General features: G+C 37.4%; 1 protein-coding gene and 1 long non-coding RNA gene across 2 annotated transcripts; both read left to right on the forward strand.

The window, feature by feature from the left end:
* Positions 1-1,004: 1,004 nt before the first annotated feature.
* Positions 1,005-8,488, forward strand: LOC137175186 (uncharacterized). The gene is made up of 10 exons (XM_067580892.1): positions 1,005-1,153; positions 1,609-1,790; positions 2,055-2,195; positions 3,228-3,366; positions 3,782-3,959; positions 4,716-4,857; positions 6,317-6,460; positions 7,218-7,274; positions 7,413-7,640; positions 8,257-8,488. Exons 1-10 carry the CDS (start codon positions 1,037-1,039, stop codon positions 8,486-8,488), a joined length of 1,560 nt encoding a protein of 519 aa, XP_067436993.1. The 5' UTR covers positions 1,005-1,036.
* Positions 8,489-9,220: 732 nt separating this feature from the next.
* LOC137174659 (uncharacterized) lies at positions 9,221-12,910 on the forward strand. The gene is made up of 3 exons (XR_010925433.1): positions 9,221-9,492; positions 10,379-10,455; positions 11,950-12,910. It is a non-coding gene; the product is annotated as an uncharacterized lncRNA (long non-coding RNA).
* The last annotated feature ends 432 nt before the right edge of the window (positions 12,911-13,342 follow it).

A 13,342-nucleotide genomic window follows, 5' to 3' on the forward strand; every position in this document is an offset into this window, starting at 1 on the left:
AGTTTATCACGTCAACTCTTGCATTTTTAAACACAGTGGTATTTTTCATTTGAGCACACGCTAAGAACTGGTCCGTCCACCCTATCAGATTTTTGACGGTAAATATTTTCAGACAAGTGTCTACTCAGGTGTTGAGTCTTTTCAGACATCACACGGTTCATCGTTCATTGTTGGAACACAAATTTGACTGTTTCTTTCAAGTTTTGGCGTCAGTCCAGCTACCAATGAAATGATTTTCCTCATAGTAATAACAGGCAGAAGCCTCTGATGTTTAAGACAATTTAAGCTTTAACATCAAATCTAATCAAGGGCCCAAGGTGAGTGGTAATTAGCCTCTAAAGCACATAAAAACTAAAATGTGCCTGCATTTTTTATCTGATCTTGAGGCCTTGTCAAATAGAGGGGGCTATGTCTATATACCTTTAATATTTCAGATGATATTATGCTTATATTTTCCTTTACCAAATATGTGTTTAGCCAAATTATCACAAACTAACTGACATACAGCAAACCTGGGGAAATGTAGTATTCAAGTGTAGAAAACTACCAGTGATATCCTTTAATATGCGCTCAATATCAACAGCTCCCAATTCACCAATGGGGCAGTCAGACTGAAATTCACTTTCCAGTCATCAGAGAGATGGTTTTTTGGAGCCATTGATGTTGTGAGCTTATCAAGACTCACAAGAGGACATTAAAGAAAACATCTGAACAGAAAGTTGTAGCAGGCAGTAGAAATACAACATACAAATACTTCATAATTAATGAAAAAGAAGGTGTAAAGTGGCCGAGATGGTAGATTTCAATCTTCTATTCACATTTTCATAAAGTTTAATCATAAACTTGTAACCAGGACACGAGACATTTCCTCATACCAGACAGTTTCCTTGTGTATTGTTTGCTTCGTTCTTCCATGTGGGTGACAGACAAATAGAAAAAGGGAGTGAGAGAGTGAAAAGAGGCTGTCTTTGGAAGTACATGGATTAGTATTGGTATTAATTTATTGTCTTTCTGTAGTGAAGTGATTACATTCGCCATGTCGCAGCCTCTGCTGCTACTGCTGCTGCTGGTCTGCAGCTCCCAGGCCAGTCATTTTTATGGGACAGTGATGACTTACTACCCAAAAAACACTCATGCAGATGGATCTGTCACGGTTCGTACATTTTCTTTCTAATCCAAGTTATTCACCTTTGTTAATGCAATAAGAAGAAATTTGACAGCACATAAACTTGTGACAGTGTCCTGTAAATAAGTCTGACCTTTAAGGAATAAAAACAGAAAATATAGATTAATTACAGTATTTCTGGGATTTGGGTAATGATTTAATTATTCAAAAATATAGTGTACAATAAAGGATTCAAATTAGGCTTTTTTTTCCTCCAAAAATTGATTCACAGACTTTTGGAAAACATCTTTCCATGAGGTTCTTGTTGTTTTTATCCTGTTATCTCAAGAAACAAGATAGATAATTTTATTAAGATACTTTTGTATATCAGCAGGTTCACAGATAAATGTCCTCAAAGTATCATCTTTTCCCAAGTTAACATCCCTTTTGTATCATGGCTGTTGTCATTAATGCCATAACATCTCTTCATTATAATATTACAGGTGGTAGTTCGCTATAAGTCGAACTTCCATTCTTGCACAAATGGAACGTGGACGTGCCTCAGCGGGAATTGTGGAAGTGCGAGCTCAGTGACGGGCAACATCGACGAGGAGAGCGGTGCATGGTGTCAGAAAGAGGGAATCTCAACTCGGCTGGTTCCCAGCAACGCTCCGTTTCAGCTGGTGTGAGTGTTCTTTGTAAAAAATTAAATTGGTCAAGTCCATCCATCCGTTCATTGTCATTTTCGAATTGTCACTGAAGGCCACCTCTACCTGGAATCCAAACCACCTCCACACTTTGGTGGAGGTGGTTTGGATTTTTTTTTTTCATGCCAAAGGTCAGTGTTGAAGTGCTGGTGCCTCCTGGAAAGCCAATTATTTATTTACACATGGATGCAGGTTCTGTGCAGCAAAATAATAACAGATTTTTCCATGAAATTCCACCAAAGGTTGGCGGGTGGCAACTGGATAGACAATACTAAAAATAACATTGTAAATTGGAGAGCTGTGACTCTGGTGGAACTGAGGAACCGGTCAGACACCGGCCAAGCCAACACATCACCACAGACTACCATACTGCCTGTTGCGAGGTAAGCCTACCCACTGTTTTTCTTTATTAATTACTGTATGTATTTAAACAATTTTACTGGGTCAGATTTTGCTATCAAAATATATTTAGCACTTCAGTAACTTACATAGCCTGGTAAGCAATTAGGTCAGATTGATGGTGTTTGTGTTTTCATTTGAAAACAGCTGTTTATTCCATCAAACAATATAAATTTGTCATCCCTCAGAGATGTTTATACTGTGGTAGCTATCCTTTAGTATCTCTGGGTGTTGCAAATCAATGAACAGAACTTTAAATGCATTATTGGATTTTTCATTTGATTAAATAATATGTGTAAATGCTGCATTAATTAAAAAAACATTCAAAAACAAAAAGATATATCTATAAAGATACCAATTTCACAATATAAAAATGTGTGCTAATGTCTTCTGCAGCTCAAGTATCACCTCCAGCATTCTTTGCTATAGTTTATGTCATAGGGTGAACTTCGTAGGGTTTTTTATTTTATCCCCGAGATTGAAACTTGTTATGCACAAAAGAAGGTATTAAAAATGACAGCTTTATGGGCAAACACCTTTTAAAGGGGAAATCTGTTGACTTGTGTTTAAGTTCAAGCCTAAATTCAAAAAGGTGCATGGTAGTTTCCTGGAGAAAAACATTTAAGAAAAAGTAATTAAGGTTCCATAGAATTCAATTAGAATGTCATTCACTAGACTGACAGTTGACCTTTATCTCATTAAAAACAGGTCTGACATGTATTTTGGCACAGGTTGGCTGCCTGAAAAATGCCTTACATGGAAACTCATGCACAATGCTAAACAGTCTCTCTCTCAAATTCAAATTCAAATTCAAATTCAAATTCAAATAAGCTTTATTGGCATGACAGATCAGAAACCTATATTGCCAAAGCAGTACAAAAAATTGTAAACATCGACGGATGATTAATATTTACACAATAACATGTAAATATCAACAATAATATTAAATACAATATTATAAAAGGCATTTTAAAAAATTCTCTCTCTCTCTCTGTCACACACACACACACTCTCAGAGTTCCTTCAAACTGTCTGAGAGATTTCAACCTTTTGGCGTTCGACCCTGATGGAGACGACGTTAGATGCAGATATGGAAATGACACATTACAAGAGTGTAACCCCTGCACACCACCGTCTGTTCTCAACCTCTCATCAGTGAGTAGCCATTGTCTACATTAACTCTTATGTAAATTAATCTCATGTTTTATAACAAACTGGGCAGATACTGATGAAACAGACACTAGCGCTTGAAGATGACACCATTATAATCCAAGTCAACATATTTGGGGCAAATAAGTAAAGTCAGTCCAAAAAACAGATATTTATCGTGGTTTTCAAGTGAGAATACAATTTAGGAAAACACCATTATATCAATGGTGAACAGCCTTGTTGTGTGGAGACCACATTGTTCCAGTTTTCCAAACTATGAAAACAAGTAAAAAAACGAAAGCTGATCATAATTTTGACTGGTGTTAAAATAGCTTTATAGCCTGAATGTTATTACATGAACTGAACTAGTGGTTTTGAGCTTGTCTCTAATTTTCTCTGACTCTGGTTTATTCTTTTGCAGTCTTGTACTCTGTCATTCAGCCCCACCAATAGCAGTAATGAAGGTGCGTACGTCGTGCAGCTGGTGATGGAGGACTTTCCCAGAGAGACGATCAACCTGATTCAAACCAATGGTTCACAGGAGGTGAAAACTACCAGCAATGCTATCAGCAAAATACCTGTCCAGTTTGCATTAAAGGGTAAGATTTGATGTTTTGATAGCCTGGATTTATAGCTGATCTTGACTGAGTGAAAACATTTGTTTTGGAGTGCATATCTATGTTAGTTGGCACTATGGATGGCAATGTTTGTCTATTGGTCGGTAGGTCCACCTCTTTGGTTCAGACTGAAATATCTCAATAACTACTTACTGTACAAATGTTCATGGTTTCCAGAAAATGAATCCTAATGACTTTCGTGATTCCCTGACTTTTCTTTTAGCGCCACCATGAGGTTGACATTTGTGGTGTGAAATGTCTCAACAATTATTGGATGGATTGTCAAGAATTTTGCTACAGACATTTATATATAACCCCATCATCAGGCCAAAATTTCATTTTGTCCAATATTTTAGTTTATGAACAAATACCTGCAAAACTGGAGGGCTTTGACAATTTCTGTAGTTTTCCAAATCTGACAATCCAATATTCACACCCACTTCACGCCATGGTTGGCCTGCTCTTGGGACGTGAGAAAGGAGTCAGGATTCAACTTCTCTCTCAAGCGCTGTTTTTTAGTTCTTTAAACAACTGTTTCCGTCCAGGAGAGACTGTCTGAAAATGTGCATGCTTGTAGCACTAGAGGCAACACAATGGGATCAGCAGTTATTAGGATTCATCTTCTGGGGGCCAACAACATTTTATGGCAATCCATCCAACAGTTGCCAAGATATTGTAGTCCAGACCAAAATGGTAGATTGACTTATGGACAGACCAACCTTTTCTTTATTGTTCCAGTGGATCCTGTGGTGCCATCCTGCACAGAGGGGCTCTACCTGCCCAAGTTCCTGCCTCCAACCCCAGCCAACAGAGCTCAACTGTACACCTCTGTCAATCAGACCCTGGAAATCAGAATCAATGCAGAAGCAAATAACTCCACGTAAGTCAAAAGAGACCACTTTTAAAAGGATTTAGATATCAAAATACGACAGGCAATTGATCTCCTGTGGAACACTCTCTGATTAGACAAGAAGTAGTTATCCACATTAGATGCACAAGGAATCTGATCTGTTGTGCTGTGTAACCCCAGTGCCAATACACAAGGCTGGTTTGACAAGAGTGCAACAGTACCAGTTGTATAGTGATGTTAGGATGTCTGGATTTTAACCACATCACAGCACTGAGACAGAATTTCAGTCTTAGTATTACTAGATCTCAGTGCTGCATTCAACACTGTCGACAAAAACATATTACTAGATGGGAAAACTGGGTGGGACTTTCTGGCACAGTACCAAACCGGTGTGAATTTTTACTTAAAAAGCAGGAGCTACTTTGTGCCTATAGGTAATTACACATCTGAGAGGACAAAAATGACATACAGAGTTCCCCAAGGCTCCATTCTGGGGCCTCTTCTGTTTAACATCTACATGCTCCCATTGGCTCAGATTATGGAAAACAACAAAATACGTTACCATAATTATGCAGACGACACACAAATTTACATAACCATATCACCAGGGGAATATAATCCCACACAAGCACTGAGTAAGTGCATTGAACAAATCAACGATTGGCTGTACCAGAATTTTCTTCAATTAGACAAAGACAAAACTGAAGTAATTGTTTTTGGAGCCAAGAAAGAACGACTAAAAGTGGAATAACTTGTCCATGCGTTTATCTTCAGTAGACTCAACCACTATAAGAAAGTCTTTACAGGTGTCAAAAAATCAATCAGACCACTGCAGCTGATTTAGAACACTGCTGCTCGAGTCCTCACTAAGACTAAGAAAGTGGATCACATCACTGCAGTTCTGAGGTCTTTACACTGGCTTCCTGTTTGCCTGCACTGCACTGTAACTTTAATTCTCATATTTGACCTATCTTATGCTATATAAGCTTATTTTTATTTTGGATTCTCCCAACTCTTTACTTACTATTTTTAATTGTATTTAAATGTTGCTTTATGTGTTGCTTTTGCACTTTGTCTTAATACTTTTAATGTTTTATGTGAAACACTGTGAACTTGTTGTTAAATGTGCTATACAAATAAACTTGCATCGCCTTGCCTTACAGACAGTAGGTTAATTAGAAACAACAGTATGCATTCAAAGCCAAAAGAAAAGATGAAATACTTCCTACAGTACATTGTGTGTAAGCACCTGCTGACTTTGCACCAATTAGAATTAGTTTCACAAGTGCAGAGTTTTAAAGGTTAATAATGGTTAGCTCATTTGACTCGACTGTCATAAAGGAAACAAAATTAAAGAGAAAGCCGAGTTAGATGCCAAAGCGGCAATCATGCGATCACGGAAAACAACTTTACTCCATTTGTGGGTGGGGAGGATTTGGAAATGCGTATTTAACTTGACAAGCCTTTTTTCCTCTTTTCTTTGTTACAGGATCTCTGAGCTGCTGTTCAGCGGGCCGTACAACATAAATGAGACTACATTGGGAACAGGACAGTTCAGCCTGAGATGGACACCGTCTGAGAGTGAAAATGGAGAAAGCCACCCTGTCTGTTTTGTCGTCCAGGCAGAGTTGAAGTCAGTCCCATGAACATTATCCTTTAGAAAAGTATATGGAATAACTGTAGAAGTACCTTAATTAAAAACTAAACTGTGTTGCTTACAAAATACATTTCAGGTTATTAATGCATACATTCAGATATTATAAAAGAAAGGTGTTTTGGGGAATGTTATCAGTTGAGAGACTAGCATTATCTGCTATAATTTTTACTTTTTCCTTCAAAATTCACTCATAACATTACTTCTGTGTTGTCTCGGATATTGAACTTTAAAGGAATAATTTCACATTTTGTGAAGATTGATACCACTGTTATGTCTGTACAGAAAATATGAAGCTACAGCCAGGAAATTAGTTTAGCTCAGCATAATGACTAAAAACTGATGGGAACCAGCTAGCCTGGCTCTGTCTAAAGGTAAAAAACTTCTAATGCTCATGAATCAACACATTAGATCTTGTTTAATTGGTACAAAAATTAATGTGTAAAAAATAAATTCATTTGAGTGATATCAGTCTCCTCATCTAACACTCAGAAAGAAAGCATATTTCACAAAATGTCAAACTATTCCTTTATAATGGAAGAATGTTTGCGATAGCAAGTTTTGTCCCATCTGCAATAGCAACCATAAATAAAATTAACTGTTGAGCACTGTATGTTTGGACACTTACATCTGCATTACATTTCTCTCTTGAACAAAAAACTGTCCATTAAAATATTTAAAAATAATTTGCAACATCATTTTGTAAATAAGCTACAGTATTGATTTATCTCCACAGTTCAACCAAATATCACTCGGAGTTTAGATGTGTCATTGTGACCGTTGGAAATGGTGAGTAGAGCTCTTCCCTGTTTTTTCATGTTTTAAATTCCATTACTGATTTCCTGATAAAGCTAATGTACAATCTATCTTTAATTTTCATTTTTGTTTATGGACCTGACAACTAACACAACTGCATCCATTCATTCAACAGCTACAGTAACAACTACATCAGCCACAACCACACGAAGTACAACAACCATTCCCTCCACTACTACACAATTAACCTCAACAACCAGCACTACAACAGCTACAACGACCGCTGGTCCAACGACACCAGAAACCACGATCACAACACCAACTGTCACACCCACGCAAATTACAACTGTTGCCTCTACAACAACACCAACAGCAACAACAAGTACCCAAAGTCCTACGATTTGTAAGTATGACAAATGGATGTGATGTTTCATGCTGCGATCACACAATGTGACATCTATAAGTAGGAACAAGAGGTAAAAACGACAAAAACACCGGTCGCTGCATTGTTCTTCCTGAACTTGACACTGTATATCATATTTGATATCAAGAGTGACAGAATCATCACTGCATGAGGGTTCCATTTTATTTTCTAGACAAAAAAATGTAATTTGCCTAGGTGTGCAGGTTTTCTGTGCATAGCAATTTTGTTCAGATGACAGATATTTTTTTAAAAAGAGGAATTTGGACGTACTGAAAATATGTAATGATGTGGCTGAATTTAAAGTGTACAGGTCCAACATCTATGGAATGTCCTGTTAATCTATCCATAAACTGTGAAATGGTTGTTCTCTTTGCTAACATAAACACTGCTAATGTTAAAAACAAGTATCACTTAGAACTACGATGCGTCATTGTGAGCATTGGAAACGGTGAGCAGAGCCCTTCTGTGTTTGTCAGAGTTTTCATTTCCATTACTGTTTTCTTGGATTGATAAAGCTAATGGATAATCAATCTTTAATGTTCACTTTTGTTTACAGACTTGACAAATAACACAACTGCATCCACTCATTCAACAGCTACAGTAACAACTACACCAACCACAACCACACGAAGTACAACAACTGTTCCCTCTACAACGACACAACTAACCTCAACAACCAGCACTACAACAACTACAACAACCACTCCTCCAACAACACCAGAAACCACGGTCACAACACCAGCTGTCACACCCACGCAAAGTACGACTGTTACCTCTACAACAACACCAATGGCAACAACAAGTACCCAAAGTCCTACAATTTGTAAGTATGACAGATGTATGAGATGTTTCATGCCACAATCACACTATGTGACGTCTATAAGTAGGAACAAGAGGTAAAAACGACAAAAACACCAGTCACTGCATTGCTCTCCCTGAACTTGACACTGTATATCATATTTGATATCAAGAGTGACAGAATCATTACTGCATGAGGGTTCCATTTTATTTTTGGCTAGAAAATAAAACCGAAACCCTATGCACAGAAAACCTTGGTGTACAGATTTTGTGTGCTTAGCAAGTTATGTTCAGATGACAGATTTTTTAAAAAGGAGGAATTTGGACGCGCTTAAAGTTTGGACCTGGTATGTAATCTCCTTCACTCAATTTCAGCACCCCATATGGTGTAATAACTAGAGTAGTCACTTTTCTAATCAAAATGGTTAAAAGGTTTAAAAAAACAAAAACAAAAATATGTAATGATGTGGCTGAATTCAAAGCGTATACACCCAACATCTATGGAATGTCTTGTTAATCTATCCATAAGCTAAGAAATTGTTGTTCTCTTTGCTAACGTAAACACTGCTAACGTTAAAAACTAGTGAGCTGTGCTGAACAGATAATTTCACCAATGAAAACAAGTATTACTAAGAACTATGATGCATCATTGTGAGCAATGGAAACGGTGAGTTGTGCCCTTCCGTGTTTGTCAAAGTTTTAAATTCCATTACAGATTTCCTGGATTGATAAAGTTAAAGCTATATTTAATTTCACTTTTGTTTGCTGTCTCGACAACTAACAACTGCATCTACTCATTCGACAGCTACAGTAACAACTACACCAACCACAACCACACAAAGTACAACAACTAGTCCCTCTACAACTACACAACTAACCTCAACAACCAGCACTACAAGAACTACAACGACCACTCCTCCAACAACACCACAAACCACGATCACAACACCAGCTGTCACACCCACGCAAATTACGACTGTTACCTCTACAACAACACCAATGACAACAACAAGTGCCCAAAGTCCTCCCACTTGTAAGTATGAAAAACATGTTTCATGCTGCAGTCACACTACACCTTTTCCTCACAAAGTTGAGAGAGAGAGACGGGAAGAAAGAGTTGTTGTATCTGTTAGTTTTTATGCTAATGAGAAGCAGAAGGTACAGTAAGATGGGAGCTGTCACATTGAATGGACTATGCTTTCTTTAAGCCGGACAGACAGACTTTCTTTTGCTGCAAACACTTAACACCCTATTCAGAATGTTTTTTCTGTTTGACAGTAAGAGACGAACACCAACAAAGGAAAGAAAATGTCAGAACCAATTCAGTAACATGAAACAGCCAACAGAAAATCTGGGGTTTCTTAAAGACCATGTTGTCGTTACTGTTGGAGGTCAAATTCAACAAGTACTACAAGTAATAATACTCCACAGTTTCTGCCACCTGACCATTGATTACAGTGTTGTCAGCAGTGGGATGGTGATATCTATAAGTAGGAACAAGAAGTAAAAACTGATTTTAGAAAAAAGCTGATGAAAAAAAAAAACAACCTCAACAACGACAAAAACAACACCAGTCACTGTGTTGTTTTCCCTGAACTTGAAACTGTAAACCATATTTGACATCAAGACTGACAAAACCATTGCTGTATTAAGGTTCCATTTTATTTTCTAGACAAAAAGACAAATGAACATTTGGCTTGGTGTGCAGGTTTTCTGTGCAAGTTATGTTCAGATGACAGATATTTTAAAAAAAAAACAAAACAACGGACCAACGTTACTTGCGTTCAATGTAATTTGAATGAATTACGTATTAGTTGTCAGTCATTCAAACTTGATTTTTTTAAGTGACAGCTCTGTTAATAACATAAACTATTGAACTATCTGACCTCCATTGTAATGTTGATTCACTGTGCCTCTAGATGTCGTAGGTCTGACAGTGAGGGTTTCTTCTTTGTTTCCGCTGTCCGAGGAATACATAAACAACATCATACAACAGGTAAGTCTCTTCTTATTTAATCAGAAATTCTATTACAGCATCAGGTGACTGCACTTCATCACTCAGAGACACATTGTAGAAGTTGTAGTCAACCTGTTTTAAGAAGCAGACAGCCAGGACTGACCGGAGGACCCACCCAGAACTATTTCCCTCACTGTCACTGTGTTATGGTTTTCTTTTAAAGATATCTTTAACATTTCTGAGCACAAAAACACAAAAGTGTCCTTGATAACTCAACATTACAATAGGTTAATGTTAAGGCCATCAGTTTTGATTATTTGTCCCTCGATCCTGAGAAATGAAGGGTTTTTTTTTGTCAGATTTTGATAGCGGAAGGCTAGGGAAGTGCATTGTGTTGTGGGTGAACTTGGCACGGAGGGGGGGTTTGGGATTTTGGACTAATGGGCTGTTAGACCAATGGTATGGCAAGACCATGACTAGGGGTGAGATATCATTTCATTTCTGTTTGTTAAACAATTTCACTTTTGGTGAACAACTCTGTTTTATTGGCCAAAGGAGGAGCAGGTGAATCTGGGTTACAGTTTAAAAATGAAGGGGAGATGGAGATGCTGTTACCATAACTACCACTACTGGTATTGAAACTGCTCCTAGTATTCCACTGCTACAGCTAGCACAACTACGACTATGACTACTACTACGTCTAATAGTGTAATAGCATTATTTGTAGTATTATTGTATCAACAGACCTTTCCCCACACTACATTTAAATTGTGGCAGCAAAAAACAGTCTGAAGTTTTAAAATGCAGTCTGAAGAATGCAATTAAAAATTAAATATAAACAAAACAGGTGCACTCATTTATACAATTCTGGCTCATATCTACTTTCATATTACAGACTGATCAGACTGTTTAAATGATGCTGCCTACATCAAAGTGTCCACAATCTGTACCATATGTGGTACAGGGTTAGAAGCTACTCACTTTCTAGCAGAAAAAATTATTCAAACTGTTCAAATATTACTGTGACCGGGAATTAGGGCTGCCCCTGGTCAAAAACTTTCATAGTTGACTAGTGGTCATTAGTTAAAGCCATCAGTTGACTAGTCATTGCACATTTATGCTATTAATTTAATTATTTAAATATATGTTTTGGGGGGTATCCGAAAATGGTGGAGTTCCAGGGCTGAGAAAGAAGGGTTTTTTCCCCCTCTGCGACTAACCAACCAATGAAAACTTGGTCAACTATTATGGGGCAGCCCTACAAAATACTTACACAATATATTTTATTTGCTATTCCCCAATATATTATTGACATAAAGCATGTATTAAACCCAATACATTGTCACAGGCCTAACTTGAGAATCAACTGTCTACAAACTGTTGACAATGCTTTCATTGAGCGCAGAATAGTTTTTAGCACAAGCTGGGTTTAGTCAACCTTCTCAAATGCCATTCTTCCACTTTACACGGAACAATAATTCCAGAGAAAGCAGTGATCATATCTCATCATCGCTGTGTCATTTTCCTTTCCAGCTTAAAAATCAAGGCGTGACATATGGGCTGCCAGCAGACTTCTCGCTACACCTCGTGAAGGTCATGAGTGTGTAACTGGAAGTAACAACAACAGCAACAGTTCAACATGATCATTTCATGCCAGGGCCAGCAGTAGCATGTTTGCTGCTCTAGGCGAGCTTAATGCCAGGCGCCCCACTCACTGATGAGCATCTTTGTTTTTTCTGGGTGCAAGTTTGGCACCCTCACTAAGACCATATCACTCCAGTTCTCAGATCTTTACACTGGCTTCCTGTCTGTCAAAGAATTGACTTTAAGATATTGCTGTTGGTTTATAAAGCACTGCATGGTTTAGGGCCAAAATACATCTCTGATCTGCTGCTACATTATGAACCATCTAGACCTCTCAGGTCGTCTGGGACAGGTCTGCTTTCTGTCCCCAGAGTAAAAACTAAACATGGTGAAGCAGCGTTCAGTTTTTATGCTCCTCATATCTGGAACAAACTCCCAGAAAACTGTAGATCTTCTGCGACTCTCAGTTCTTTTAAATCGCAGCTGAAGACTTTTCTGTTTGCCTTTCATTAAACTACATTAAGGGTTAATATTTTACACTACACTGTTTCTTTTATTCTCTTGTTTTATCTGTCTTATTCCCTTTTAGCTTCTTTTTTATTTCCAAATGTAACACTTTTTAATTGTTTTTATATGTCTTTTTACTTGTGTTGCTTTTATATTCTGTTTTAATGCCTTTTATGCTCAATGTAAAGCACTTTGAATTGTCTTGTTGTTTAAATGTGCTATACAAATAAACTTGCCTTGCCCTCCTCTGGGTGGCACACTTTATTTACTATTTCAAGAAGCTTTTCAAGAGCATTTTCATTTTTTGAAAAATCATGTTTATGAATTTGAATTTCCAATTATAAATACACTGTTGTTGATTCTCATAATCTCTTAAGATTGATTTTATTGATCCTTTTGTGGAACACAGGTCAGAAATAAATATTCTAGATTAACATTATATAATATCTGATTATTTTGAACATTTAAAGGTGTTTACAGTTTGCAGATTTGCACTAGTGTTGTCCATGTGTGAGTGAAACTGATAATTCACGTTCATGTAAGTTATTAAACTCATTGTCTATAATGTTGTACAGTCTATGTGAAGAGCCCCCTGACTGTTCTAAACAAATGCATGCACCAGTGAGCAGATTTGGAGCTATCCTTATTTATCTTAATATCAACATTTATCCCTGTTCAGGATTTCTGTCATTGGTCAATGAGTTTTTCCCTCCTTATTATAAGATAAATCCTTATCTAATACTGTTCTTGGCAGCAAAATTTTAGCACCTCTTTGTAACCAAGTTAAAATATTGATTGATTATTTTGGCAGCATTCCACTACAGTTCCCATGAGA

The sequence above is a fragment of the Thunnus thynnus genome, chromosome 22 (genome assembly GCF_963924715.1).
Source record: "Thunnus thynnus chromosome 22, fThuThy2.1, whole genome shotgun sequence".
Lineage (NCBI taxonomy): Eukaryota > Metazoa > Chordata > Actinopteri > Scombriformes > Scombridae > Thunnus > Thunnus thynnus.

What these genes read in the sequence shown, in the direction of transcription:
- LOC137175186 (XM_067580892.1), top strand. Translation starts at nt 1,037, where the DNA reads ATGTCGCAGCCTCTGCTGCTACTGCTGCTGCTGGTCTGCAGCTCCCAG. An exon ending in ATGCAGATGGATCTGTCACG is followed by an intron (nt 1,154 to 1,608) that starts GTTCGTACATTT and finishes ATAATATTACAG; the next exon opens with GTGGTAGTTCGCTATAAGTC. An exon ending in GCAGAAGCAAATAACTCCAC is followed by an intron (nt 4,858 to 6,316) that starts GTAAGTCAAAAG and finishes TCTTTGTTACAG; the next exon opens with GATCTCTGAGCTGCTGTTCA.